We start from the raw sequence: 27,091 nt of genomic DNA on the forward strand, positions 1-27,091 counted from the left end.
AGGCCCCTTTGCTGAGTGAGGAGGGCAGCTGTGAGCAGCCCTCTGGCCTCTTCCCCCTCGGCAGATGCTCTGTTGCCTCAGCATCAGGCCTGGCCTCTTACAGCACCACCCTTGACCTCTGAACATCACACGCTGGCCATTCACAGCTTTTAAGGCCCCAGGTCTCTTCAGTCCTCATGGGGGAGGGCTGAGATTTTTTTGTTAGCTGAGTGCATGAGTAATATTAGAGAAAATGATGTGGAAATAGAAGCAATTTTTAATGGCAAAGTTACACCGGTGCTCTTGATTTATTACCATGAAGAGGTTAGGAATGTCCATTTTCTCTTTGGCCCAATTTAATTAAAATGTAGCAAGTATCATAAAGAAAATGATAGTGCTCTCCGTGCTGATTGATCTACTTGAAAGTAGGGTGTTTGGCTTGACACTTTGCATTTCTTCCATTTTAATAAAAAAAATGTGGCAGCAGAAAGAGGAGCCAGAGACAGACAACCTTCTAATACGAAGCAGGATATTATATCTTTATCTGGCAGTAAGCGACTTGGTCCACTTTGATCCAGCCTCGGTTTTTGGCACGTCCAGGGAAAAGGAAATGAAACTTAGGATGGGGAAATGCTTTTGCTAAACCCAGAGACTCTGCGCTTGAATCCAGCCCAGCGCGCCGGAATCACCCACTCGCCTTCTGCCACCGGTGCCAGAAGGGGGAATGAGTTCCTTTAAGCGGGCTACGGTGGGGAACGAGCAACTGTACCACTCTCTTGATCGCCCTGAACAGATTCCCACTGCCATTTCAGACGGAATTGATGCAGTTAAGCCCAAATTTCCTGGCAAGCCCCAGAGGAGGTTTTTCCAAAAGGCATCTCAAACCGCGAAGGCACAGCCTTTCCATGTCTAATCGCAAAAGCAAACCACTGGACACATGCTGCCGCTTTCCAGCTGGTCGCGTATGTTTTCTTCACACTGGAACCAAAAAACGTGCCAAGGTGTGACATTTTTGAACCCCACCAACTGGGAGCTGTGCACACAAATCGTTTTGCCTGTGCTGTGGGAAAGTGATGAATGGGGGCCGTTCTGCCCGCGGAGGAGGACCGCTCTCCCTCTGGCAGGCCGGCAGCCTTATTTATTACACAGCGAAGTATAAAACCGCCCCGACCGGCAGCCGCCCTCCTCTCCAGCCCTGGCACTTGCCGGAAGAGACCACGGCGCCCGGAGTCCCAGCCGTCTGCCTCGGGGAGGCTCTGTGGCTCTTTTGAGAACCATGCTGGGGAGGCAGCTCGTCTGTTGGCACCTGCTGGCTTTGCTTTTCCTCCCTTTTTGCCTGTGTCAAGATGAATACATGGAGGTGAGCGGAAGAGCTAATAAAGTGGTGGCAAGAATAGTGCAAAGCCATCAGCAGACTGGCCGTAGCGGCTCCAGGAGGGAGAAAGTGAGAGAGCGGAGCCATGCTAGAACTGGGACTGTGGATAATAACACTTCTGCAGACCTAAAATCCCTGAAAGCCGATGAGCTACCGCACCCCGAGGTAGATGACCTAGCCCAGATCACCCCATTCTGGGGCCAGGTACTCAGAATTCTCTTCTAAGGATTACTGTCAAAGCTTATGAGTTGTGTTGTTCTTGCTCTCTCTCTCTCTTTTTTTTTTCCTTCCAGCTCTGATCCAAGGATCGATGCTTTCCAGAAGCTTGCTGAGCTGCTTGTGGGTCTCTGTCTGGGTGGCTCTGGGGGTACTAAGTTTGCTGCTTGGTCTCTGTTAGAAAATCAGCAGAGGTAGCAGGGATGTATTGAGATAAGAGGCCAAAACTGTCCCATCAGAAAGGGGAACAGGGGGTGTTCCCTGGTGGCTTCCAGTTAAGGATCCGGGGTGTCACTGCTGTGGCTCCAGTTGGATCCCTGGCCCGGGGAACTTGCACTTCCATACTGCAAGCATGGCACCCTCACCCACCTCCCAAAAAAAGAAGTAAAGGGGAACAGGGGCTGCCAGCTGCCTGCACTGCTATGACTCGATTTCTTTCTTGCTCTGTTTGTGGGGAAAGGAGGAGAGCTGACCTTTGCAGACAGATGGATCGCTGGAGATAATCATTTGCAGATCACAAGAAAGTTGGACTTGCCTAATTCCTTCCAGCAGGGAGAAGCTGCCCTTTGAATTTTTTCTTTTGATTTGCAAGCGTGCTGTGACTTTTCATGCCAGGCTTGGTTATTTGATTTATGGCAGTCTAGGTTACTAATCCTCTACGGTCACCCTGTTTAAAAAAAGACCAAAGAGTTAAAATTTTAAAAAAGACTGTCTTTAAAAATCAAGCCTGATTTAATCAGGATTTAATGCCTGAGGATCACAGAGGACTTGATTTATTTCTTGGAGTGTGAGCTCAGCATCTAAGGGAACATCTTTAACTCTTTCAGGGTAGTATGGGAGTGAGTTAAGGTTTCAGTGTAGTGAATGGCAAATTGATGAAACTCAACTGAAAATGTTAAGAACAGGAAGAAACGTGTTTTTAAGTACACTATTATTTCTATTTAAAAATGTTAAATTGAGGTTCATTGTCATATAACATTATGTTAATTTCAGGTGTACAACGTAAGGAGGAAGTAGATTTTGATTTGCCTTCTAGGTATCCAGCATGCTGATATCAGATGAGGGGGGCGAGGGGGGTTTCTCTGAATTATACAGTCTCTGAACAAATCCGTTTTATGACAAAAATCAACTGCTTCTATGCATTGAACAGGCCCTGAAAGAGTCCATACAGTTGAAATCTAAGCCCCTCCTACCACAGATGAAAGTTTGGGTTGAGACAGGTAACATGATCAACCAAGATCACACACAGACTCAGCTCTAGACGTGGCACAAACCTGGGACTTGTCACTTGACCACAGATGCAGTGGCCCAAATCCTTCTGTGGGGCCAAATCAAAAAAAGAAAAATTCTTTCCTTTTCGGAACCTCAGAAGAAGTGATAACCTCTAATACAACCCTGTTTTTGAAAGCCCCCTTTTGGGATTGTCCTTTCATCTGCCCATCTTAAGAGTGATTCCTGCTAATTTGTGTTAGTCTCAGTGGTAAAGATATTTGCATTTTTGTCCGAGCCTTGATCTGGACCTTCCGTGGGCTCTTTGCTGGACCCTTCCTGGCTGCAGCAGTGTGAGCCCCCAGAGGCAGCAGAAGGCAGATGCAGGCTGTCACTGGTCGTTATTTTTTTGGCAGCCAACACCCAGCAGGCCACTGAAATTCAAATTACATTTCTATTCTACCCTACCTTCTAGTGTCCCTAGGCATCTAGCATGTTAAAATCAGATGAGAGGGCTAAGGAGCCACTTTCTGGATTGTTTTTTATTTATTTATTTATTTATTTATTTATTTAATTTTGAAATTTTTTTGTCAGGCTTTTTGAAACCAAGGGGACTTTCAAACTCCCTTGGCTTCCTGAAGTATTTCCAAACCAGCCCCCAATAGGAGATACTGAGGCGTTTTAGCCACTGATGTTCTTAGAGGTTTCAATACAACACCATGCCAATGGCTCTGGAGACCCATGTTGAACTTAGGACTGTACTTCCTTCTTCCTTTTTTCCTCACTTTCCCCACCTCTTTTAATCTTTTAATCTTCCTTTTTCCTCATTCATTCCTTCGACAATCATTTCCTGTGCTTTCACTGTGAGTCAAGTTTTAGGATGAGGAGAAATACACCCAAAGTTTTCTCTCTGAACAGTTCTGAAGGGCTCTAAATGTGCAGATAATTAATACCATGTGATGAACAAAGTTAATGCACAAAAGGCTGTTGGGAGAAGAGGGTCAGAGTGATGGTGGCCACTGAGCCGCCTCTCAAGAGATGAGACAAAAAGCATGGCTATTCACAGGAAAAAAGAAAATAAATATGTGCCACATCGAGAGCCATGAAGAGCGGGTATGGCTGGAGCATCTGGATCGGGAGGAAGACACCATTGATTTTAATGCTGCCTGGAGCATTCTGTGGGCCAGCTAGGAAGCCCAGACCTTATTTTCCTTGCAAAAGTTTTGTGTGCTTGTGCATAGCAGGACAGGCAGTTGATTGGGTTTGTGTTCCAGAAAGTTGACTCTGGCCTTAGGGTTTGCACAGAGAGGTATAGAGGTGGGGGTACGCAGACCTGTGCTCTCTTTTCTGGGGCATTGTCTTCTCTGTTGCTCTTCCTCGCTCACCTTTATCAAGCTCCCCTCCTCTTCTTGGACACGTCTCTCTCTCTCTCTCTCTCTCTCTCTCTCTTTCTTTCACTTCCTTTCACCTTCTTTCTCTTCCCTCTTTCTTAAGTTAAAGTCACTTACCAATAGGAGTTCCCGTCGTGGCTCAGTGGTTAAAGAATCCAACTAGGAACCATGAGGTTGCAGGTTCGATCCGTGGCCTTGCTCAGTGGGTTAAGGATCTGGTGTTGCCATGAGCTGTGGTGTAGGTCGAAGATGTGGCTCGGATCCTGCGTTGCTGTGGCTCTGGCGTAGGCCGGTGGCTATGGCTCTGATTCCACCCCTAGTCTAGGAATCTCCATATGCCATAGGAGTGGCCCTAGAAAAGCCAAAAAAAACAAACAAACAAACAAACAAAAAAAAAAGTTACTTACCAATAGCAGAGCTCCATTCTCATAGCTGCCCCTGGACCTCCATCTACAAAATGGACGGAACTTCTCTTGGGGACCTCCTTCCCTGCATGCTGCCCATCTGCATGAACTTGGTGTTCAATCTTGACCTAATTTTGGGAAAGGAGTTGATAAACTTAAGAGGGTGGGGTACAGAACTATCTGGTATGTGACTCTCCCTTACCTGGATGAAAATGTCTCAATGAACACATCCCCTCCAGCCTCTTCTAAGGCTCAGAGACATTCTTCCATGTGACCGAACTTGGAAGACGAGACCAGAGGGAGGACCATGTCGCGAAATATTGTAGGCAGGTTCTTAGGAAGTGTCCAGACACTTAGTGACCAGAGTCTCTCACTGTTTTGTGGCACTTTGATACTCTTGAAATGCCCCTGAGTGGCTTGGGCATGCACCCCGAATTAGCTCTGGTGCTGACCAGCCGCTTCTCCTGGTGCTGACATCCCATGCCCAGACACTCGACTTAAAACCAGTCTTTCTAAGCCACCACTTGAGGCTTTGGAAAAGACTTCAGTATCTTTGTCTGCATTATAGATCTGGAGAGAAAAATTCATGACCATCTTACCCAAACCTCTAATTTAGTAGACAAGAAAAATGATGTCTGGGGGAGTGACTTCACACAGAACTGAGATGGGCTGGTTCCAGTCCAGTTCTCTTTCTGACTTCTTAGCTTCTCCGTTTTTCAATTCTATTTTTAGACAAATGGTTCCACCTCAAGATTTTCCCTTTTTCCCCTCCCTTCTCCTTCCCTAAAATCCATTATTGGCAGAGCCTAGGATTTCTTGGAGCTTAAAAAGCAGTATTTCATATTAGCAAAATCATACCAGGAAATTACAGAGTAATTCCTGCTCAGATTGCATCTTTGGATTACAAGGTGGAGCAGTACTGTGGTGTCTGACTTTCCAAAGGTCTAAAATCTCATCTCAGACTGACTGTTTTCACTGACTTTCTTTTCCTCTACCAGTTTTAGAAAAGGTTTTGAGAGACCCTCATATCTCTCCAGGGTTGGGTTTGGGGGACTGTCCTAGACTCTGAGTTCCCTCCAAATCCTAGCTCCTGGTCACTTAAGATTGGGCTCTGAGATGTTACAGCAGAAGGCTTGGACCACGGATGCTATTCTGCATTTTTTTTTTCTTTCTAGCTAGGTGGGAATCTTTAGGAAAAAGGAATGAGTGTAAGGAAAAAGTCTAAGCTTATTTTTGATTTTAAAAAAGGAGACGTTCCTTTGCCTTGGTACAGTAGGTTAAGGATCAGGCATTGCCACACCTGTGGCATAGGTCGAGGCTAAGGCTCAGACTCGATCTTGACTGGGAACTTCCATATGCTGTGGATGTGGCCAAAAAATAAAAACAAAAGTAAAGTCTAGAGGTGCAGCAATGGGAAGCCTCGATCCATTGCTCTGCTTGGATTTCTAATGATAGAGAAAACTTGAATTTTAAATGACTTCTTCCTCCTTCTTTACCTTTCTCTCTCTCTCCCTTCCTCTCTCCCTTCCTCCTTCCCTCTCCCTTCCTTTTAGAAAATAAGCCCTTGGAGTTCCCATTGTGGCTCAGTGGTAATAAACCTGACTAGTATCCATGAGGATGTGGGTTTGATCCCTGGCCTCGCTCAGTGGATTAAGGATCCGGGGTTGCCGAGAGCTGTGGTGTAGGTTGCAGACGAGGCTGGAATCCAGCTTTGCTGTGGCTGTGGTGTAGGCTGGCAGCTATAGCTCCAATTCGACCCCTAGCCTGGGAAGTTCCACATGACTTGGGTGTGACTCTAAAAAGACACACACAAAAAAAAAGACAAAAAAAAATAAAGAATCCTTTAGCAAAAATATGCTGTTTTCAAAAAAACCCATCGAATTATATTTGGTGTCTGGGAAAGTTTCCACAAGTCTTTTGTATGCTATGATTAAAAGGCAAGTTGCCAATTTAGAAGAGATTCCAAATTTTATAAGAAATCCTAACTCTTCTGCCAATCAACTTCTGCCAAATCTCTAGCTCCTTGACCGTAGCACAGATTTCAGAAAATTATCTTTGAATAAAGAAGCATTTAACCCAGTGTCATATTTAAATATACTTTGTGTCCATTAAGTACTCTTTAAATCTTGGTTCAAATATGTGATAATCACTTTAAGTTTTCAAGTGGAATATGAAACAGAACAGCATGTTAAAGCTGGGAGTTAAAAAAGGAAGTAAAATTGTTTCAAAATACAGATAATTAATAAGAACTTATTGGATACATTAATATTTTCATTAATTTCCTAAGGCAATTTATTGGTGGTTTGAAAAGCTAATGTTTTAATTCAGACTTTCTAAGAACTCTGAACCCAGGATCATGAATATGGGTGGTCTTAATACCTGTATTCAAAGTTGATTATTTTTATCATTTGAGGGTCATCGACTTAATCTAACTACATCTGGCACTGCTGGCAGTTGGGAAGGAAAGAGGATGCCTCCAAGTCAACTTCTGATGGAGCGTCTTCTTTTCCTGTCACTGGTAGCACCAGGAACATGCTTTCAGAAGCCCTGCCTCATCTTCCATCCCCCCTCACACTTTCCAAGGAGCCTGTTCTTCTAGCCACTGTCCTGTTTCCTTTGCCTTCTGATCATCACCCCACCTTAGCTGCTTCCTTTGTCGTTGACATACCCACCGCATGCCTTGTTTTCTGATGTTGTTGTGGGCTGCTTGAAATTAAACTTACCTGGGGGACCAGGCCAGAGGACATGCAGAAGTCATAATTATGCACATGTACCTTTCTCTGAAGCTTCTCTTTATATCTTTTTAAAGTCTCCACAAACTGGAGGACTGCCCCCAGACTGCAGCAAGTGTTGCCATGGAGACTACAGCTTCCGAGGCTACCAAGGCCCCCCTGGACCCCCCGGCCCCCCTGGCATTCCAGGTAAGGCTGAGAGAGGTGCTGTTCCCTGTCTAATGCAGACTGTGCCAAAACAGGAGCCAGGGGCAAACCTCAGTGATTTGGGGGTCATTTGCATATGATCCGAAGCATTTGCATGGAAAATCCAAAAGAGTTGGGTAGAAAACTGGGTTTATTGAGTTACTGAGATGAAACTGTATACACTAGTATTTATTATCCATTCCACTAGCAGAATCCCTCAGGCAATAGGGACCAGTTTACAGGCTAGGAGGCCCTTCACCAGCTTGGAGTCTGAAACCTAAACAGGTTCATACTCTGCTTCAGTGTTTCTACCACCTCGTGCTCCGTAGGGCATGGCAGATCTAGCTTTTCAGGGATTTGCCACGTAAGATTGGGGAAGAGAGTTTGCTGATCTGGGTTACAGTCATCCTCATTGTCCCTTTCAAGGAGCTATGCATCCTTCTGTCTGATTCTAGGTCCAGCTAAGTTTTTCTTCCCCTAACCTCAGGGTATGTTCACACTTCTCTTGTACTCGTGGGGACATTTTTGGGCTCCAGCACCATGTGGTGGCACCAGACATACTGTCCCTCTGGACCCACTAATCAGCCATCTCTATTCTACTCAGTGGTGCCCTAGGCATGGAGCCTCTGGGGAGCTTGCCAGTATCGTGGTCAGCCACGGAAAGGGCAGCCTAGGTCTCCCCTGTTGCCAGACTTCCAAATCTCTCTGGGGGTTTAGCTGACTGTCTTGTCTCTAGGTCAGTTTTGGGGTTAGAACTTCTTCTCAACTTATTATCATGAGGTTTAATTTTTAAAGATACTTTTGAGTGGCTTCTCAAATGGAACCAAACTGAGAATGAGCAAGTGCTCCGTTAGGGGTCAAATAATGATTTCCAGCTTGGAATCTATATCACTGAACATGAAAGCCAGCAGGCAGCAGGTGTGGTGATTAGGGGATATTCAGACCCTTTAAAAAATCCTCTGGGAGTTCTCACTGTGGTGGGGTGGGTTAAGGATCTAGCATCATATCTGCGATGGCTCTGGTTGCTGCTGAGTCATGGGTTTGATCCCTGACCCATCACAGTGGGTTAAGGATCTGGCATTGCTGGAGCTATGACATAGGTCCCAGTTGCAGCTTGGATTTGATCCTTAGCCTGGGAACTTCTATATGCCTCAGGTGCAGCCAAAATAAATTAAAAAAATAAAATCTTAGGTCTTCTGAGGTCATAGGACATGCTAGCCTTGGCTATGTTTCCCGTTTGAAACAGTTTTGTCATAGCACATTAACCTGTAAACACAATCAAAGCTCATCAATTTGGAAAAATTGCAAGCCTTTTAAGAAACCTGACCAGAGGTGGTACATGCAAAATAAACAGCAAAAGGGCCTAGAATTCAACAAGTCTAAAAACAAAGGGAGATGTGTAGGAATTCTCTCTTAGCAAAATGTAGCATTGAAATCATTATCCAAGTATTGCTTTCAAGATTATTGTGATCATTTTTTACCAATGCTTTTACTTTTCCTTCAGTTATAAAAGCGGTTTGTGTTCTTTGTAGGAAGTTTCAAGAAAAGGGAAAGTGTATGGAATGACACAAAAATGGCTTGTGTTTCATTCATTTAGAAAAAAATAAACCACTGCAAATATTTTACATAATTTATTCTAGTCTTTTTCCCCTTTGAATAAAACATGTACACATTATATATGTATATGTGTGTGTGTGTATATATACATAGTATCATGCTATCTCTATTGAGTCATAACTGTTTTAATCTAAGTATATCATATTATTAAATGTTATTTAAATATTTTTCTTCAGCATCCTTTTTTTTGTGACCATATAACATCATTTAATGGAATATACCTTTTTAAATTTAGCCCTTTCAGAATTGGTGGACATTTACGTGGTTTCTAATCTTTGCTATTATAAAGGGTCCTTTGATAACCAGCCTTCTATACAATTTTTCATCCGAGTCTTGTTTTATAGGAAAAACAGTCCTTGGAGCCAGGAGCCTTATGAGTATCGAAGGCTGTTTTTGGTTTCCATTTAAAAGAGCTCCCATTTGATGATGCTGGGTTTGGGCTTGTTTCAAATGGTCCCCATTTATGATGGAGTTTGTGCCTTTTTGAAGAAAGGGGCTGCATTTGTATAAAAATAGCTGGTGAGTATGAATGACTGGGCTTTCTCATGTGATGATGTCTGGTTGTTCAAGGAAACCATGGAAACAATGGCAATAACGGAGCCACTGGCCACGAAGGGGCCAAAGGTGAGAAAGGAGACAAAGGTGACCTGGGGCCACGAGGGGAGCGGGGGCAGCATGGCCCCAAAGGAGAGAAGGGCTACCCGGGGATTCCACCAGAATTGCAGGTAAAAGTCTCTGTCTCCAGGTGACCATCAGGGGCCAGGAATTGGGAGGCTTGAGTGCTTCTTCATCGTCAATGTTGAGTAAACCTATCTCAGTTTGTTCATCTCCACCACAGGGTGTCTGCCTAAGACCTTTGGTGTCAAAGTGCTTTGAAATCATTCTTAGGAAGAAGAAAAATACATGAAAGGTGAAATGCAATGCCCTCGTTAGGCCAAATACAAAGCAACCTTGAATATCAACTAATCTCCATTTTCCAAATGAGAAAATATGTTCAATAAAAAAGGTTTTGGCAACTCAAATATGTAAACTTTTAGATACATGAAATACTATTAAGGAGACATTTGACCATCCTATTTATTTATTAATTTTGTTACATTCACTTATTTAAATCACATATATGGATATTAATATACAAATATCACTATCAAACCAGATTTTGTAGCATTGATTTTTATTTAAACTTTTTCTCATCAATATATACTTTATCACTAAAAAAAGTTTTATTTTAAATCATCCACCTATAGATTTCCAGACCAGACCATATTCACTGTCACTTAAAGTTTTTTTAAATTCATTTATGAAGCTGTCATTGTCCATTTTATCTCAAGCCCGGGTACCCATTTATCTATTCTTTATTTTTCTTTTAAGTGATCTTCAAAATTCCTGTAATACCTAAAACTTACAAATGTGAGGTGGAGTCACCAAGAAATTTACTAAATCTGGGTTATTTATTTTGTTGGCTACTATGTTTAAAGTGGATCCTTCCAACGGACTCCTATGAAAACTAGCGTTTTTGTTTTTTTAGGCTGTAGGTGCGGCATATGGAAGTTCCCAGGCCAGGGGTTGAATCAGAGCTGCAGCTGCTGACCTACGCCACAGCCACAGCAATGCCAGATCCGAGCTGCATCTGTGACCTACACCACAGCTCATGGCAACGCCGGATCCTTAACCCACTGAGCGAGGCCAGGAATTGAATCTGCATCCTCATGGATACTAGTTGGAGTTGTTTCCCTTGCGCCACAACAGGAACTCCCAAAACTAGCCTTTTTTATTGTTTGTTTCTGGCTGGTATGTCTTCCTGAAACAGAACTTGTTAAAATTATGTAATTTAGAGAACATACGGATGAAATAAATTTACCTTTGAAGGCAAGGCAAGGACTATATTTTTCTCTGCCCATTTAGGCCTCCTCCCTCCCCTCTAGTGTGCACTATGCATTAAACAACCTTCTCAGAGGTGCACATGCCTGTTCAACCGTAAAGATTAGTTTTTCTTCTTTTGGGGCCAGACATGTAACTCCTTAGAAGAAAACATTACTTATAGCCTTATTTATATTACTAGCTATATTACAGGTATTCTGCCTATTTTACGAGATTATTGGTTCTTGTGTTACCAAATGTGCGACTGAGCCTCCCATAAAAATAATGATGACTAGACATTCCCTGGTGGCCTAGCAGTTAAGGACTCGGCATTGTCACTGCTGTGGCTTGGATTTAATCCCTGGCCCAGGAGCTTCTGCACACCAGGTGTGGCCAAATAATAATAATAATAATAATTGAGCGGCTTGAAACAATTGACCAAATACAGGGTTCTGTAAGCTCAGCGATTGTAACAGTGTAACTCTAGACGTGGGAAGAAGCAACAAGAGGGAACCACTTCCTGGACCATAACAGACTCAGGAGACAGGTGGTCCAGAGGCCTTAGGCTGCTGCTGAAGGGCCTAATCCAGTCATCACCTGGCTTATCAAGGAAATCCTCACTGACCTGGGCATGAGCATTCCTGGTGCAGTGGGACAAACTGGTCCCAAACCTGGGTCAAAATTATGACCAAAAGGGAGGAGATTGTAAAATAAAGAATGTTGCCCACCATCCAGTTCTCAAAGAATCAGCCACTGCAGCCGAGGACCTACAGAACACCCTGAAAGGAGTTCAAGGTGGAGATTGGGAGAAGGCAGTTTGTGCTCTGGGACACCAGTCAGAACTGGTCCTCAGAGAGTTAGATCTTTGGGGGAGAAAAGGTGATGAACTTAGTTTCTCGTGTCTTCCCCTACTTAGAAAAGCACCGAAACCCTTAACTAAGACACGTGTTCCTTGTGACTAGCAGTCACCTTCTACCAAGCTGTGTGCTTGGCTGCATGTACCCCTTTCCCAAAGCACATGTGCACAGACCTCGTCCCCTAGCTCTCCCCAACAGTCCTCAGAGCTTCCTGAAAGCCTGTCTCCCAGGCTACGGTCCTCAGGTTGGCTTGAATAAAACTTTCCTGTTTCTTTATTAATTTTTTTTTTCTTTGGCTGAGAGTTCCCAGGCCAGGGATTGAACCCACACCACAGCACCCACCGGAGCCACAGCAGTGAATACACAAGATTCTTAACCTTCTGAGCCACCAGAGAATTCCTAGATTGATTATTGATTAACATTTTTGTGGACAGTACTGTAACAGGAGAAACTTTTAAGGCACTAGAGTGTATAGCAACTCATCTGAAAGATCAGTGGGGGGAAATTTTGCCCTTTATTTGGGTACATGTGGTAGTTGTTTGTCCTTGGATAAATTTCATTATTTTTAAGTGTTTTTAAGGATCAACTAAGAGGTCTTGTGTGTTACTTTACCTACTTTTGTGGTACTGTGACTTTTTAACCAATGCTGTTTAATAATTTTAGCAAACCAGGATCCCTGTGCCAGTATAAATTTACAAAGATAAGGAGACAGAGGCCACTGCCCAGGTTATAGGTACCTAATAAGATGGATGATACACATCCTTAAAGCATGACATTAACCCAATTCTGTGAATGGTTAGACCCTGGCCAAGGGGAGTAGCCAGTTTAATGGAGACCACTTGGGCAATTATTATATTTGCTCCATCAGCTTTTTAAACCCTAAAACCACAGTGTAATCGCTTGGGAGAACTACTTTCCCATATTTTTAAGGAGGCATATTCAGAGGAGTGAAGGCTGGTCTTAGGCAGATTGTAAAGGAGGGTGACTTCTGACCCCTTCAGCTTTATTTCTAAATCTCTCCTCTGATGTCACTCCTTCTTTATTAAAAAAAATTTTTATTATAGTCGACTTACAATGTTCTGTCAAATTCTGCTATACAACAAAGTGACCCAGCCCCCTACACACATACATTCTTTTTCTCATATTATCCTCCACCACACTCCAATGCAAATGATTGGATATAGTTCCCGGTGCTCTATAGCAGGACCTCATTGCTTATCCATTCTAAATGTAATAGTTTGCATCTATTAACTCCAAACTCCCATTCCATCCTACTCCCTCCCTATCCCCCTTGGCCAACCACAAGTCTGCTCTCCATGTCTTTGGGTCTATTTCTGTTCTGTAGATAGGTTCATTTGTGCCATATTTTAGGTTCCACTTATAAGTGATGTCATATGGTATTGTCTGTCTCTTTCTGACTTACTTTGCCTAGTATGAGAGTCTCTAGTTCCATCCACGTTGCTGCAAATGACATTATTTTGTTCTTTTCATGGCTGTGTAGTATTCCATTGTATATAGGTGCCACATCTTCTTAATCCATTCATCTGTTGATGGACGTTTAGGCTATTTCCACGTCTTGGCTTCTGAATAGTAAACTAAATATAGAACTACCATATGATCCAACAATCCCACTCCTGGGCATGTATCTGGACCAAACTTTGATTCAAAAAGATACATTCACTCCTTCTTTATCCTTCTGCATTGGTTGCCCTCATGCAGTCCCTCTGTCTGCCCAAATCCTTTCTGTGTTAACTCTACCAGGCCTGCCTCCCTGCCCTCCCCTGAATCTTCCAGAACTTCACATTATTTGATCTCTATCCTCTCTCACCCTTATCCCTTAAAACTCTCATTCATTCAAGACAGATAATCCCAGCAAGTTAAAGAACCTGTTGCTCTAATTCACACTCAGTTTGGACCGGGGACTGGAACGTGACTTTCAAATGTGACTCTCCAATAGTGGTACAATTTCCACGTATGCACTGTTCCCACACCACTAAGCAATTCTTCCATACTAGCTGGATGTCCGTCCTTCAATTTTGACAGTACTTACCTGAAGGGAACAACAGATCCCACAGTTTAAAGCTCAGTCCTGTGGGACTGCCTCAACCACCCCCCCCCACACTTTAGACATGACCTCAAGTCTAGGTTGTCACCTGTACTTCTGACTGCCTGGCTGTAGGTTGAAGGTTCCAAGGACCCCTTCCTTGGGTTTGATTAATTTCCTAAGGTGACTCACAGAACTCAGAAGAAACTGTTTACTTCGTAGCTGGCCAATTGCTTATAAAAGGATATAACTCAGGAATTGCCAGAGGGAAGAGATGCATTGGGTAAGGTATGGGGAAGGGGGCGTGGGGTGTCCAGGCTCTCTCTGAGAGCACCACTGTCCCCAAATCCCCATGTGTTCATCAAACGGGAAGCTCTCCCAAACCTGTCCTTGGTTATTATGGAAGCTTCATCACATAGGCAAGGGTGATTAAATCACTGGCCGCTGATGATAGATTCAACATCCAGCCCTTTTCTCATCCACAGAGGTGTGTGTGTGTGAGGGAGGATGGGGAGTGGAAGGAGGGCTGATTTAAAACTCTAATCACCTTGTTGACTCCGAGGGCAGCCAAACCCTCCTGAGGTGCTTTCCCCAGCGTCACTTCATTAACATAACAAAAGATACTTTGCCGCCCTCAACACTTTGGAAATTCCAAAGATTTTAGGAGTTCTGTGCCAGAACTGGGAACGAATACTAAATATAAACTTATTATAAATCATAATATCCCAGGTGTCTTTTAAGGACAAAATAACAACAAGGTAAACAAAATTAAAAAGTTGTTTGGCTGCAGGACTTCTCAGCTTCTTTAGTATGCTGATGGGCATTTAATAGCTATAAGGAGAAGATTTCATCCAAATGTTCCAGTACTATTTGATAATAGAATTTGATTACCTCAAGAAGCACTTTAACATCTAATGTTCATTGAAACACATATTCAGAACTGCTGCTATGTACTATCGTTTTAATGGGTGCATAGCAAAACAATGTTAGACATTACCGTGATTTATTTAATTCTTCCTCCATAGATTAGTATTTAAATTATTTCCAATCTTGCTGTTCCGAATATGGTTGAAAGAAACTTCCTTGTATCAAAACCTTATTTCTCTAAGAAATAAGTTGCCTTTTAATTAACTGCCATCTCTTTCCTTAGATTGCATTCATGGCTTCTCTGGCCACTCACTTCAGCAATCAGAACAGTGGGATTATCTTCAGCAGTGTTGAAACCAACATTGGAAACTTCTTTGATGTCATGACTGGGAGATTTGGGGCCCCAGTATCAGGTAAGAGGTAAAAATAAATGAGTCACTGACTTAATCTAGTAATCAAGAAAGAAGGAAGGGATTGGAGGAGGGAGGGAAGGAAGGATGGATGGATGTTGGGAGGGAGGGAGGGAGAGAGAGAGGGAAGGATATATGTGTATAAAATTATTTTTTTTCCCCTGTTGGATTTCAAAGTAAGTGAATGAGAATCTGAAAAAACAAGAACAATTTTTTGGTTTTTTTTTGTTTTGGCCACGCCTGCAGCATGCAGAAGTTCCCAGGCCAGGGATCGAACCCTTACTGCAGCATTGATCCAAGCTGCTGCAATGACAACACTGGATCCTTAACCTGCTAGGATACCAGGGAACTCACCAAAAACAGTTTTAAAAATGATAATCATGACTACTAGGTTTATTCTGCTTTGAAATGCACCAAAAATTCCCTAAGGGGGCATAATTACCTCTGACTTGAAAAGCCCTCAGATCATATTCTCACTGTTCCACTGTGTCATAACTGAGTTCATTCCCTCTCCCTGCTGCTACCCCAAGGAAGGCCTGCCTGATCCTTAAAAGAAAAAGTATTAAAAATTTTTTTTGAGCACTTCTGTATTCATTTCCTATTGCTACAGTAACAAATTACCACGAACTAAGCTTAAAACCACATGAAATTATTCTCTTGCATTTCTGGAGGTCATTAGTTCAAAATCAGTCCAAGGAGGCTAAAGTCAACATATGGGGGATTTCCTGTCGTGGGGCAGCAGAAATGAATCTGACTAGGAACCATGAGGTTGTGGGTTCCATCCCTGGCCTTGCTCAGTGAGTTAAGGATCCAGCACTGCCATGAGCTGTGGTGTAAGTCCCAGAGTCGACTCGGATCTGGCATTGCTGTGGCTCTGGTGTAAGCCAGCAGCTGCAGCTCCAATTAGACCCCTAGCCTGGGAACTTCCATATGCCACCGGTGTGGTCCTAAAAAGACAAACAAACAAACAGAACTCATATGGGCAGTACTGGTTCCTCTAGAAGCTCTGGGGTCTTGCCTCTTCCTGCTTTTAGAGGCTGCCACCATTCCTTGTTTATTGACCACCTCTGTTGCTCCAGTTGTTACATCACTTTGTCCTCTCAGATTCTGACCTCCCTGGCTCTTGAGAAAGACAATGTGATTACCTTGGACCCACCTGGATAATCCAGGATAATCTCTCCAGCTCCAGACCCTGAGCTTAATCCTGCCTGCAAAGTCCCTTTTGCCATGTAAGCAGAGATCCTGGGGTTGTTGGAACCTAGGCATACACGGGGGTCATTATTCAGTCCCCCACAACTTTTTTACTTTCTAGCGCCACAAGCTGTTTCAGGGTCACATGGTATTTTCCCATCCCAGCTTTGGAAATACCCAACTTTCCAAGAAGCACTGGTTTCTTTTACTGGAGAATAATATTTAGAAACTGAGATGTGTGTGCTAGATGTACTCACTGCTCTTAGGATGTCACTTCTTTTAGGTCCTATGAGTGGACAGAACTAGGACACATAGATGTGTACCAATCCACCATGTATATGTGCATCTATATTTTCTTATCTATCTATCTATCTATCTATCTATCTATCTATCTATTTAGTATGTAAAAAACAAAAAAATTTAAGTTCATTCTGATACATCTGACTCAAATCCAGCACCACTGTGTTCATCCTGACATCCCCTTTGTTAATTTTTAACTTCTTTCTTTGACAATGAGCCACCTGGCTCTCTTCATCTATGATATATTTACTTATTTGTTGAACCTTATTGCACAAATAAAGTAGTTACAAAATTGCAAAAGTCCAGGTCTCACAAGAAACAAATTTACCAACTAGAGTGTATTCTTTGTGTACAATTCTTTTTATTTTTGCAGTATCCTGTCAAAACACTCTCATATTCTTCCCCCGTCCCCATGACCTTCAGTTCCACTACTTCTTTCATTTGTAATAAAAAATGTTAATTTGTGATTCATCTTGAGTTTTCCTGATATTGTAGTTGAGTTTTTAAAATTCTTCATGTAGCAAAATTTATTCCTTGTGATGTATAGTTCTATGGGTTTTCACAAGTGCATAGAAATGTCTCCACCACCACAGTCTCAAACTGAGCAGCTCTTTCATTCCCCAGATTCTCTGTGCTATCTCTTTGTAGTCAACCCCTGACAGTGACTTACTGGTTTTCCATCCCTAGAGTTTCAGAATGTCATATAATGGAATTGTACAATATACAGGTTTTTTGGTATTGTACAATGTTAAGTCTCTTTTACTTAGCAAAATTCATTTACCATTTACCCATATTTCTGTACGAATCAATAGTGTGTTCCTTTTTCTTGCTATGTAGTATTCCATTGAGTGGATATATTTACAGTTTGTTTATTCATTCATGAGTTAAGAGACATTTAGACTATTGGGGTGAGTTGACCCTTTATCATCATGTAATATTTCTTTTATCCTTGATAATATTTCTGAAGTCTACTTTGTTTCATATGTTATGGCTTCTCCAACTTTCTTTTGGATAGTGTTTGCATGACATATTTTTCTATACTTTTACTTTAACCTTTGTCTTTAAATTTAAAGTGGTTTTCTTATAGGCAGCATAGAGTTGGTCTTGTGGTTTGTTTTTGTTTTTTTTTTAAACTGGTCTTGCTTTTTAATCCAATTTGACAATCTCTATCCTTTAACTGGAGGGTTTAGATTATTCACTCAATGTGACTATTGATACATTTAGATTAAAATCTATCCTCTTGCCATTTTCTATTTGTGAGACCCATTATTCTATATTTTTCTTGGGTAAATTGAGCACTTTCTTGTACTGTAATATTATTTTGTAATGATTTTTGTTTTTATAGGGTTTTTTTGTCTTTTTTTTTTTTTTTTTTTTTTGAGGGCTGTACCCACGGCACATGGTGGTTCCCAGGTTAGGGGTCAAATTCGAGCTGTAGCTGCTGACTTACACCACAGCCACAGCAACGCCAGATCTAAGCCGTGTCTGCAACCCACACCACAGCTCACGCAACACTGGATCCCTAACCCACTGAGCGAGGCCAGGGATCGAACCTGGAACCTCATGGTTACTAGTTGGATTTGTTAACCACTGCACCACGACGGGAACTCCTGTTTTTACAGTTATTTTCAAATTCTTTCACTTTGTTTTTGCTGTTCTTATTGGTATCTTTTTTAAAGTCCTAATTTTATTTTATTTAAACATTTTTAAAAATTAAAGTATGACTGATTTACAATGTTCTGTCAATTTCTACTGTACAGCAAGGTGATCCAGGCATACACATACACATTATTTTTCTCATTATCTTCCATCATGTTCTATCACAAGTGATTGGATATGGTTTCCTGTGCTATACAGCAGGCATTGGTAGATTTTCTCATACTTGGGAAGGATTGGCCATTTGTCTACCTTTATATTTATACCTACATGTTGTTCTTAGACCTCATGTGAGGTCTTGCCTTCTTCTTTCTCTCCGTCATTGCCCAATGTTAGGCAGAAATGTTCTATTTCTTAGTGTTTGTATTTTAAGAATGATTTAAGTCATTTAGATTGCTTCATTTGTGACCTTTAATGATATAACAAATATCACTGTAATCTGTCTGTCTATCTATCTATCTACCTATTTACCTATCTCCCAAATATTACAAATAAGCCAATCATTGGGTTTATTCTGTCTTCCACCGTCTCTCTTACATCTTGATTTTTGGTGGTTGATTCATTTATACACTGTCAAAGTACAAAACAGTTACATTTTAGTTTGTCAACATTAGTCCCTCCTCTGATTTGGACTTATCCTTGACTTAAATATATTCAATGTTTATTATTAGTCATTTTGCCAAAGTTCTCAGACATCTCTTTATTAGCTTAAGGACATCTTTTCCCTTAAGTTATTTTCTCAAGAAAGCTTATGACATCAATATTCCCTGACCTCACATGTTCTAAACTCTTTGTTATAACCATGGCTGCAAATTAAACCCTTGACCTACACTTTTTTTTTTTTTTTTTCCTGGTCCTGTTATCTGGCATCTGGCATTTGGTCTGGAGAGCTCTGAAATAAGTCTGAGTTTTTTTCCTCTTATCAGTGACTTAATCTTTCTACTAGCCTACCCAACAATTCTTTATCTTCAAAGTCCAGTGATTTTTCTGCAAGTGGTGTTAATCATTCTGGGTCAAATTTTCCAGCTGTGTCCTTCAGTAGGTATGTGGAAGCCTCCTTTTTGTCCAGGAAAATTTCTTTGAATTATATTTTAAAATATAAATATAAATAATGTTTTTCTTATGGTTGTACCAAGATGAGGTGACACTGGAAAGAGTCTGACTTGTGTTAGGAAATCAGGCATTAAAAGGGTACATTGGCTATAGAATATTTAAAAACAGTAATAAACTAATTAAAAGTTAGCTGGATCTTTATTATCATCATAGACCAGCAGTTCCAAACAATGTCAGTGATAAAATACTCCTCCCCTGTGGGATAGACCACTCACAAGCCTCCCTTAACACCTTCCCCCTATGCCTTAGTAAACCGCTGGTTAACTTTTCGAATCACTCTGATTTTGCTTTATTTTTAAACTTTTCTTTGTCTTCTGTATATTATTTCCTCTAGTCTTCTAGTGCTCTTTGTTTCTATTTCACGTTGTTTGCTTTTTCCATCTCTGTACTGCATATGCTTAATTGCATCTTCTGAGGGGTTATTTTCCTTTTTGCCTCTTCCAATGTCTTCTGTCTTGTTGTTGTGATGCTTTTTTTTTTCTTCCTTTTTCTATGTTTTTCCATTAGTCATGATATCCCAATTTTCATTTCCTCCTCTTGGTCTGGTCATTTCTACAAGTTTCTTCTGCATTCTATTTTATAATGTTCTTTCATAGAGGGATTGGCTTCATTAATGTATTTTATGGATGGAATCTTTGGCTCATGATGGAATCTTTGGCTATGTTTTTCATCTACCACATGATGAACATTACTTCCTGGTGAATATTCTTCATCTATTGGCAGTTTTTTGTTTTTGTTTTTTTATTTAGGGCTGCACTTGCAGCATATGGAAGTTCTCAGGCTAGAGGTCTAATTGGAGCTACAGCTGCTGGCCTACACCACAGCCACAACACCACCAGATCCAAACCATGCCTGCAATCTACACCACAGCTCACAACAATGCCAGATCCTTAACCCACTGAGCAACGCCAGGGATCTAACCCAAATCCTCAAGGATCCTAGTTGGGTTCGTTATCTCTATATTGCCTCCCTGTGACTCTACCTGCCACCAGTTACTTGTGACAGCCCTGACTGGTATCTTAAGTTTATTGATTTTTTTCTGTTTTCTTAGTTTTTCAGAGAATGGACACTTTTTGGTATTTTGTTTTGTTTTTTCAACTTTCCTTGTCTCTGTATATGGTACAGAGAAGGAAAAGAAAAAATGTCAGTGGATACAGTGGCCATGTTAGATTTGTCACAAGTGCTTTTATTTATTAAATTATTTTATTTTATTTCATTTTTGTCTTTTTGCCATTTCTTTGGCCACTCCTGTGGCATATGGAGATTCCCAGGCTAGGGGTCAAATTGGAGCTGTAGCCATCGGCCTAAGCCAGAGACACAGCAACGCGGGATCCAAGCCATGTCTGCAACCTACACCACAGCTCACGGCAATGCCGGATCCTTAACCCACTGAGCAAGGCCAGGGATCGAACCCGCAACCTCATGGTTCCTAGTCAGATTCGTTAACCACTGAGCCACGATGGGAACTCCTGTCACAAGTGCTTTTAATGTGTGACGATTTATTTTTTTACCCAGCTCAAGTCAGAAATAAACTGATGTATGAAGTGACGGAAGCAATCTTTCATCACACTTTAATCAGCTTCTTATGTGATTTTCTGCTCTGATGGTTTATGCTATAGTTTCTTATAACTATTTTGTTAAATACTCTCTATGCCAAAGATTGCATAAGTGCGTAGATATGCCCAATGAATGGTTCCATTGCTTTCAATGGCCTTATAATTGAAGTTTGAAGATTTAGTTTCTCCTTTAGAATTCTCCTGGGTTGGACTCATTCAAACAATAGCAACCATCATTTGACTTCTACTTTACTGGTTAAACATCATCCAATAGATTGTAAAATGACCATTTTGTACTTTTCAACTTTGGGAGTGGTGGGCCAGAGAAGGCTGATGTTTGCAATTATACAACGACCTGAAAACCATAGTGCGAATGTGTTGCCTCTGGTTCCGGTAGCTTCTTTTACAGAGGAAAGCCAGGTGTGGATATAATATAGATGCACTTCTGCATTTCCAATTCTAGTCATTTCATTTATTCACCATCTGGTTTCTTAGTCTTTCTAAATACTTCTGCATCATTTTTTAAATAGTAGTCATCATTTTTTTTTTTTCCTGGAAAACTAGTATCTTTTTCTGTCATTTTGATTCCCACTCTGTCTTCTTGAGGCATTGAAAATTGTTGTGTGTGTATGTAATAAGAAGCTTTGAAAAATGTAAAAAATCAAGCACATATAAACCTCTTTCTTTGAGTCTCTAATTTTTACATGCTTTGCTTTTCATTTGTGGACCACTCTTTAGGCATACGAATGGACATGACTTATTTTTATACCATACCCTTTATTCCCAGCACAGTGCATATGCAAGCCTGGTGCTTATTTAAGCATAATCATGCATCTTTATTTGGTTCAACTTGACTCGGAGACAGATGGATCAACATGGTAGCTTTATGGCTTCAATTTTCCTTGATTGAACCTTTGGAAAACAGCATAGGACTGTGTGTGGTGCTTTTTTTTTTTTTTTTTTTTTTAAGATGTTGCTGGGCTTTTCTTTTATAAAGCCTACTATGGTCTGATTGTTTGTACTACCCCACCCCCACCTCGATTTGCATGTTGAAAACCTCATGCCCAAGGATGGGTATGAGGAGGAAGGTGATTAGGTCATGACCAGCTCTCATGAATGGGCTTAGTGCCCTCACAGAAGAGGCCCCACAGAGCTCCCTAGGCTCTTCTGCCCTGTGAGACTACAACCAGAAGTCTGTGACCTGGTAGAGGGCCTTCACCTGGTCTTGGTATTCCAGCCTCCAGAACTGTGAGATATAAATTGTTGTTGTTTATAAGCTTCTCGGTCTGCTGTTTTGTTAGTGTGGCTCGAACAGACAAAGACAAGGCCATTAGTTGAAAAATGTAGATGATTTTCAAATGTCAATGATTGCATTCTTTCGTCTTTCCAAAATGCACTCTCAAAACCAAGATCATTTGCATTTTGGAAGATTTTCCTTTTCACTCATCTTCATCTTTTAGTGAAGGTATTTTCTACACTAGCATTTAAAGTGTATCAGGTATATAAAGTTACTCTAAATTAGGAGCCCTAGACTCTTACAAGAAAACTAACATCTTAAAAAATATGTTGGTCTTTTTTTTTTTTTCTCCTATTTTAGGGCCACACCTCACCATATGGAAATTCCTGGGCTAGGGGTCAAATCGCAGCCGAAGGTGCTAGCCTACACCACAGCCATAGCAATGCGGGATGTGATCCGCATGTGTGACTTATGCCTCAGCATGCAGCAGCACTGGATCCTTAACCCACTGAGCAAGGCTGGGGCTCAGACTCACATCCTCATGGAGACTAAGTCAGGTTCTTAATCTGCTGAGCCACAAGGGGAACTCCATGTTAGTCTTCTTTAAATGAAAAGGGTTCATATTTTTCGTAGCAGCTTCATGCTCCTGCGTCAAAGTTGAATTTATGTATTGTACATAATTGCACCCACTTACAATGAATAACATGAGAAAATTCTGGAGCTGTCGGAACTGATAAATAGTTATCTGTGCTATAGCACTTCCTTGTCTTTGGCTAACATTTGGGACAAGTACAATGTTACACTTTTTGTTAGGCCACAAAAGGCTATGTGTGTATCCACGCAAGGCCCTCTCCTTTGACCACATGAGTCCTGAGGGAGTTGCTGACGATAGTTTATCTAAACCTGGAAATAGCACATACTTCAGTTTAAGCACTTTGTCAGGGGCAAGGAGAGGTGTGAGATAGAAGCAAATCCTTCCTTTAAAGATTCTGTGTTCTGGTTAGGGACATGTGCTCTACACACGGAGAAAGTCTCAAAAAAAATTTAAAGCACTTTGAAGGTGAGAGCAGATAAAGGGACACTCACCCCAATAAGAGCCAAGAAGAACCCACATACTACATAGAACCCCAACAACAGAAGTGTCAAGTCATATGACACCACTCCCTGCTATCCCCTGGTTCTCAATGTATAGTATTAACATAAATGTGGATAAATATCTGCCTTTTTCAGGTGTGTATTTCTTCACCTTCAGCATGATGAAGCATGAGGATGTCGAGGAAGTATATGTATACCTCATGCACAATGGCAATACGGTCTTCAGCATGTACAGGTGAGTGGTCTTTCCTGTCATAAGCAGCCAGGCTGCCATGATTTGGTCAAAGGATGGCTAGTGCCAGGGAAGTATATAAGAATCAGCAGAGACTGCCATGAATCTTATTGTCATTGAGAGCCCCATACAACAATATATGGCCAGGTTATAAACTATTTGGCAAGCAGTAAATATGATGAACTTGAGCATAAGCAGGTTGATACAAGACCTTGAACTAATTACTAGAAACACTCTCCATAACTAATCATTTGTGTTCTTTGCTTAACTCATTCTTTCTTTTCTCTTAGACTTTTCCTCTTCTTTCCTACTCTCCGCCCCCTTTGCCTAGAGTTTAGCCCTCTTGATGGTCTTCTCTATCATCTCCTGAGCTGGCAGGTTACGAGTTTGGAGTTGGTCTCCCTCTTTAGGCTGTGCTGTAACGTTGATGTTTACCTTAGTAACCTGCCCCTAAGGCTCCTTGGAAAAAAAAATCATTTAAAAGGAGTTCCTGGAGTTCCTGTTGTGACTCAGTGGTTAATGAATCTGACTAGGAACCATGAGGTTGCGGGTTCGATCCCTGGCCTTGCTCAGTGGGTTAAGGATCCGGCATTGCCGTGAGCTGTGGTATAGGTTGCAGACGCAGCATGGATCCTGCGTTGCTGTGGCTGTGGCATAGGCCTGTGGCTACAGCTCCAATTGGACCCCTAGCCTGGGAACCTCCATATGCTGCAGGAGCAGCCCCAGAAAAGGCAAAAAGACAAATAATAATAAAAAATAAATAAATAAATAAATAAATAAATAAATAAAAGGAGTTCCTGCCATGGTACAATGGGTTAAGAATCTAACTGCAGCGGCTGGGATCACTGCGGAGTGTGGGTTTGATCCCTGGCTCAGTTCAGTGGGTTAAAGGATCCAGCATTGCCACACCTGCAATGCCTAGGAGGCAGCTGGGTCCCGGATTCAGTCCCTGGACTGGGAACTTCTATATGCCAACAAGTGCGGCCATAAAATTTAAAACAAAAGTAAATATTTGTATTTGCTCTGATGCAAGCTTAAGATGTAGGCAGGAGGCAGAAAACCAACACCTTTCCCATAATTAAATACATGGCTGGCGAGAACTCTGAAAAACTTTTGATTTATTTTCTCGGTTATTTTTGATGACTTGTCGGATTTCCAAATTTTCTTTTGGAAACTAGCCTTTATGAAGACAATGTATTCGAAAAGTGAAAAGTGAAAGTGATGAATTAGGTCAAACTATTGCAACAAACAGGCCCAAAAATGTTGTGGTTCAAACACACTACAACTCTATTTTTCTTGGCTAGTTCCACACTGGGGGGGATAGGGCAGAAAGCGTGGGGGGAAAGGATCATGTGGAGGTTGGAAGGAGGGTTGCCCTGCCTGGTTTTCGAGAGATGTGGGTCTGGTGAAAGCATGTTTGCAATCTGTAAAACTGACTCCCAGATTCTCACTGGTCACTGTCATTGCTGTGGTCAGAAAGAGGAAAGAACAACAAGCTTGTGGAAATGTTTACGCATCAGGCATTCTATTCCAGGTCATCACGTTTTCCTAAATATTTTGCTGCAGTGTAACAGGGATCTCCCAGATTCAAGCCTACAGTATTTGTTTCCTCACAGCTCTATGCCTGACCATGAGCCAGTGCAACATGTGTTGCAGTTTGGGTTATGGCAGCGCCGTTCTCTAGAACCAAATTCTGAATTAGTTAGGGTGGACTGAACTGCTATAACATTCATTTGGTGGCTTGACCATAACAGAGATTCCTTTTCTTCTTATGGAATAGTCTTCAAGCATGCAGGCTTCAACAGGTGCGTTCCAAGGTCATTCTGGTCATTGTCATTGACAGTTCACATGTCATAAAAAGGAAGGAGCAAAGAGGGTTGATAGTGTAAGTTGTATTGGCCAGTCCTGTAAGTGACATCTGTCATTTCTGTTCACATGCCATTTCGAGAATATATTTCCAGGACTATACTCTCCGGGAGAGAGGGAAGGAGAAATGTTGGTGAAGAGTTGGCTGTTCACTGCAAAGACTAAGTAGTTGGTGCCTTTTTTTCTTTCTAGCTATGAGACAAAGGGGAAATCCGATACATCCAGCAACCATGCAGTGCTGAAGCTGGCCAAAGGGGATGAGGTTTGGCTGAGAATGGGCAATGGCGCTCTTCATGGGGACCACCAGCGCTTCTCCACATTTGCAGGCTTCCTGCTCTTTGAAACTAAGTAAATGTATGACTAGACAAACTCCATTTTGGGGAAGACTTAGAGCTGAGCTGTTATTGTCGTGACCTAAGGGACTTTAGAGTTGATGGTTCTACATGCTGTATTTAAATTGTTTTTATCGGTTACTTTTTAATCACACTACAGGTACATCAATAATGTGGGATGACTCAGGGGCTCAGAAGAGTAAACCACAAAACCAGTCTTCCAAGTGACCTTAACTGATATACCCAGCCACTTTTATCACTCCCTCCTAGGTACCTAAAAGAGAATTCCCTTCTTGATGCAGGTTGGAAATAATTGTTCCCATCAGAGAAGTCATTTGCAAAGTGTTTCAGCTGCCATAATAGCAGCTTTCAGGAACCCCTGAGGTTTGGGGTTCATCATTTTAACATTTCAGAGAACAGGATGCAGTGGGTATGATGGGTCCAGGGAAAGAATAGGGGTATTTGCCTAGACCAAGCTACCAGCAGTATCTATAAAGCCTAGACAGGGAAGTAACACTTTGATCCAGTGGGTCAATATTCATGAACAAAGTACAGATATATTTTAGTAATTCCAGATAGGTTTTAGATAGCAAAAGTATTCACTATGCTCACAAATAATTAACTCCTTTTTTATAAGGACAGCTATAATTAAATCTTGACTTCTAATGGCTTATATTTTTTGAAATAGAGTTTTCCTGTGATCCAGAATTTGTTTGACCAGTTCTGGCTTATCAGATTGGCTCTTTTCTATTGCATTTCTTATATTAAAATAGAGCTTTCTTGACTCTGCCTTGAGATAAGTGTAAGTCCATATAGTAGAGATATTATATCACTTTTTTTTTTTCTTTTTAGGGCCACATGTGCGGCATATGGAAGCTCTCAGGCTAGGGGGTCAAATGGAAGATGCAGCTGCCAATCACAGCCACAGCCACAGCAATGCCAGATCCAAGCTGCATCTGCAACCTACACTGCAACTTACAGCAATACAGGATCCTTAACCCACTGAGCAAAGTCAGGAAACAAACCTGCATCCTCATGGATACTAGTTGGGTTCTTAACCTGCTGAGCCACAACAGGAACTCCCATAATCACCTTTTTTTCTGCCAGTTTAGAAATTATCCTAATATGCTTTACACACTGACATGTCGTGTTTAAGGAGCTGTAAACTCAATTATATACCATCAAACTAGAATATAAGGGCATTCCACTTGGAAGACATATAATAAAATCACTTAGTAGTTCTTAAAATTAAAAAATGCTGTAACTTCTTTAATTGCCATGTTTAGTCAATATTCACAGAGAAGCTGTGCTGCTTAAGTTTTGCCTATCCCTTCCCAAAAATCAGTTCTCAAAGGATTAAATTAGC

General features: G+C 41.6%; 1 protein-coding gene across 2 annotated transcripts; it reads left to right on the plus strand.

The window, feature by feature from the left end:
• The first annotated feature begins 1,042 nt into the window (after positions 1-1,042).
• C1QTNF3 (C1q and TNF related 3) lies at positions 1,043-26,595 on the plus strand. Of its 2 annotated transcripts, none has more exons than XM_047767377.1 (6): positions 1,043-1,558; positions 7,384-7,495; positions 9,680-9,834; positions 15,021-15,150; positions 23,431-23,530; positions 25,586-26,595. In XM_047767377.1, exons 1-6 carry the CDS (start codon positions 1,256-1,258, stop codon positions 25,743-25,745), a joined length of 960 nt encoding a protein of 319 aa, XP_047623333.1. In that variant the 5' UTR covers positions 1,043-1,255; the 3' UTR covers positions 25,746-26,595. The 2 variants fall into 2 exon arrangements, with proteins under 2 accessions (XP_047623333.1, XP_047623342.1); XM_047767386.1 differs by having other exon boundaries at positions 1,045-1,339.
• The last annotated feature ends 496 nt before the right edge of the window (positions 26,596-27,091 follow it).

Source organism: Phacochoerus africanus, chromosome 1, assembly GCF_016906955.1.
Source record: "Phacochoerus africanus isolate WHEZ1 chromosome 1, ROS_Pafr_v1, whole genome shotgun sequence".
NCBI classification, from domain to species: Eukaryota; Metazoa; Chordata; class Mammalia; order Artiodactyla; family Suidae; genus Phacochoerus; species Phacochoerus africanus.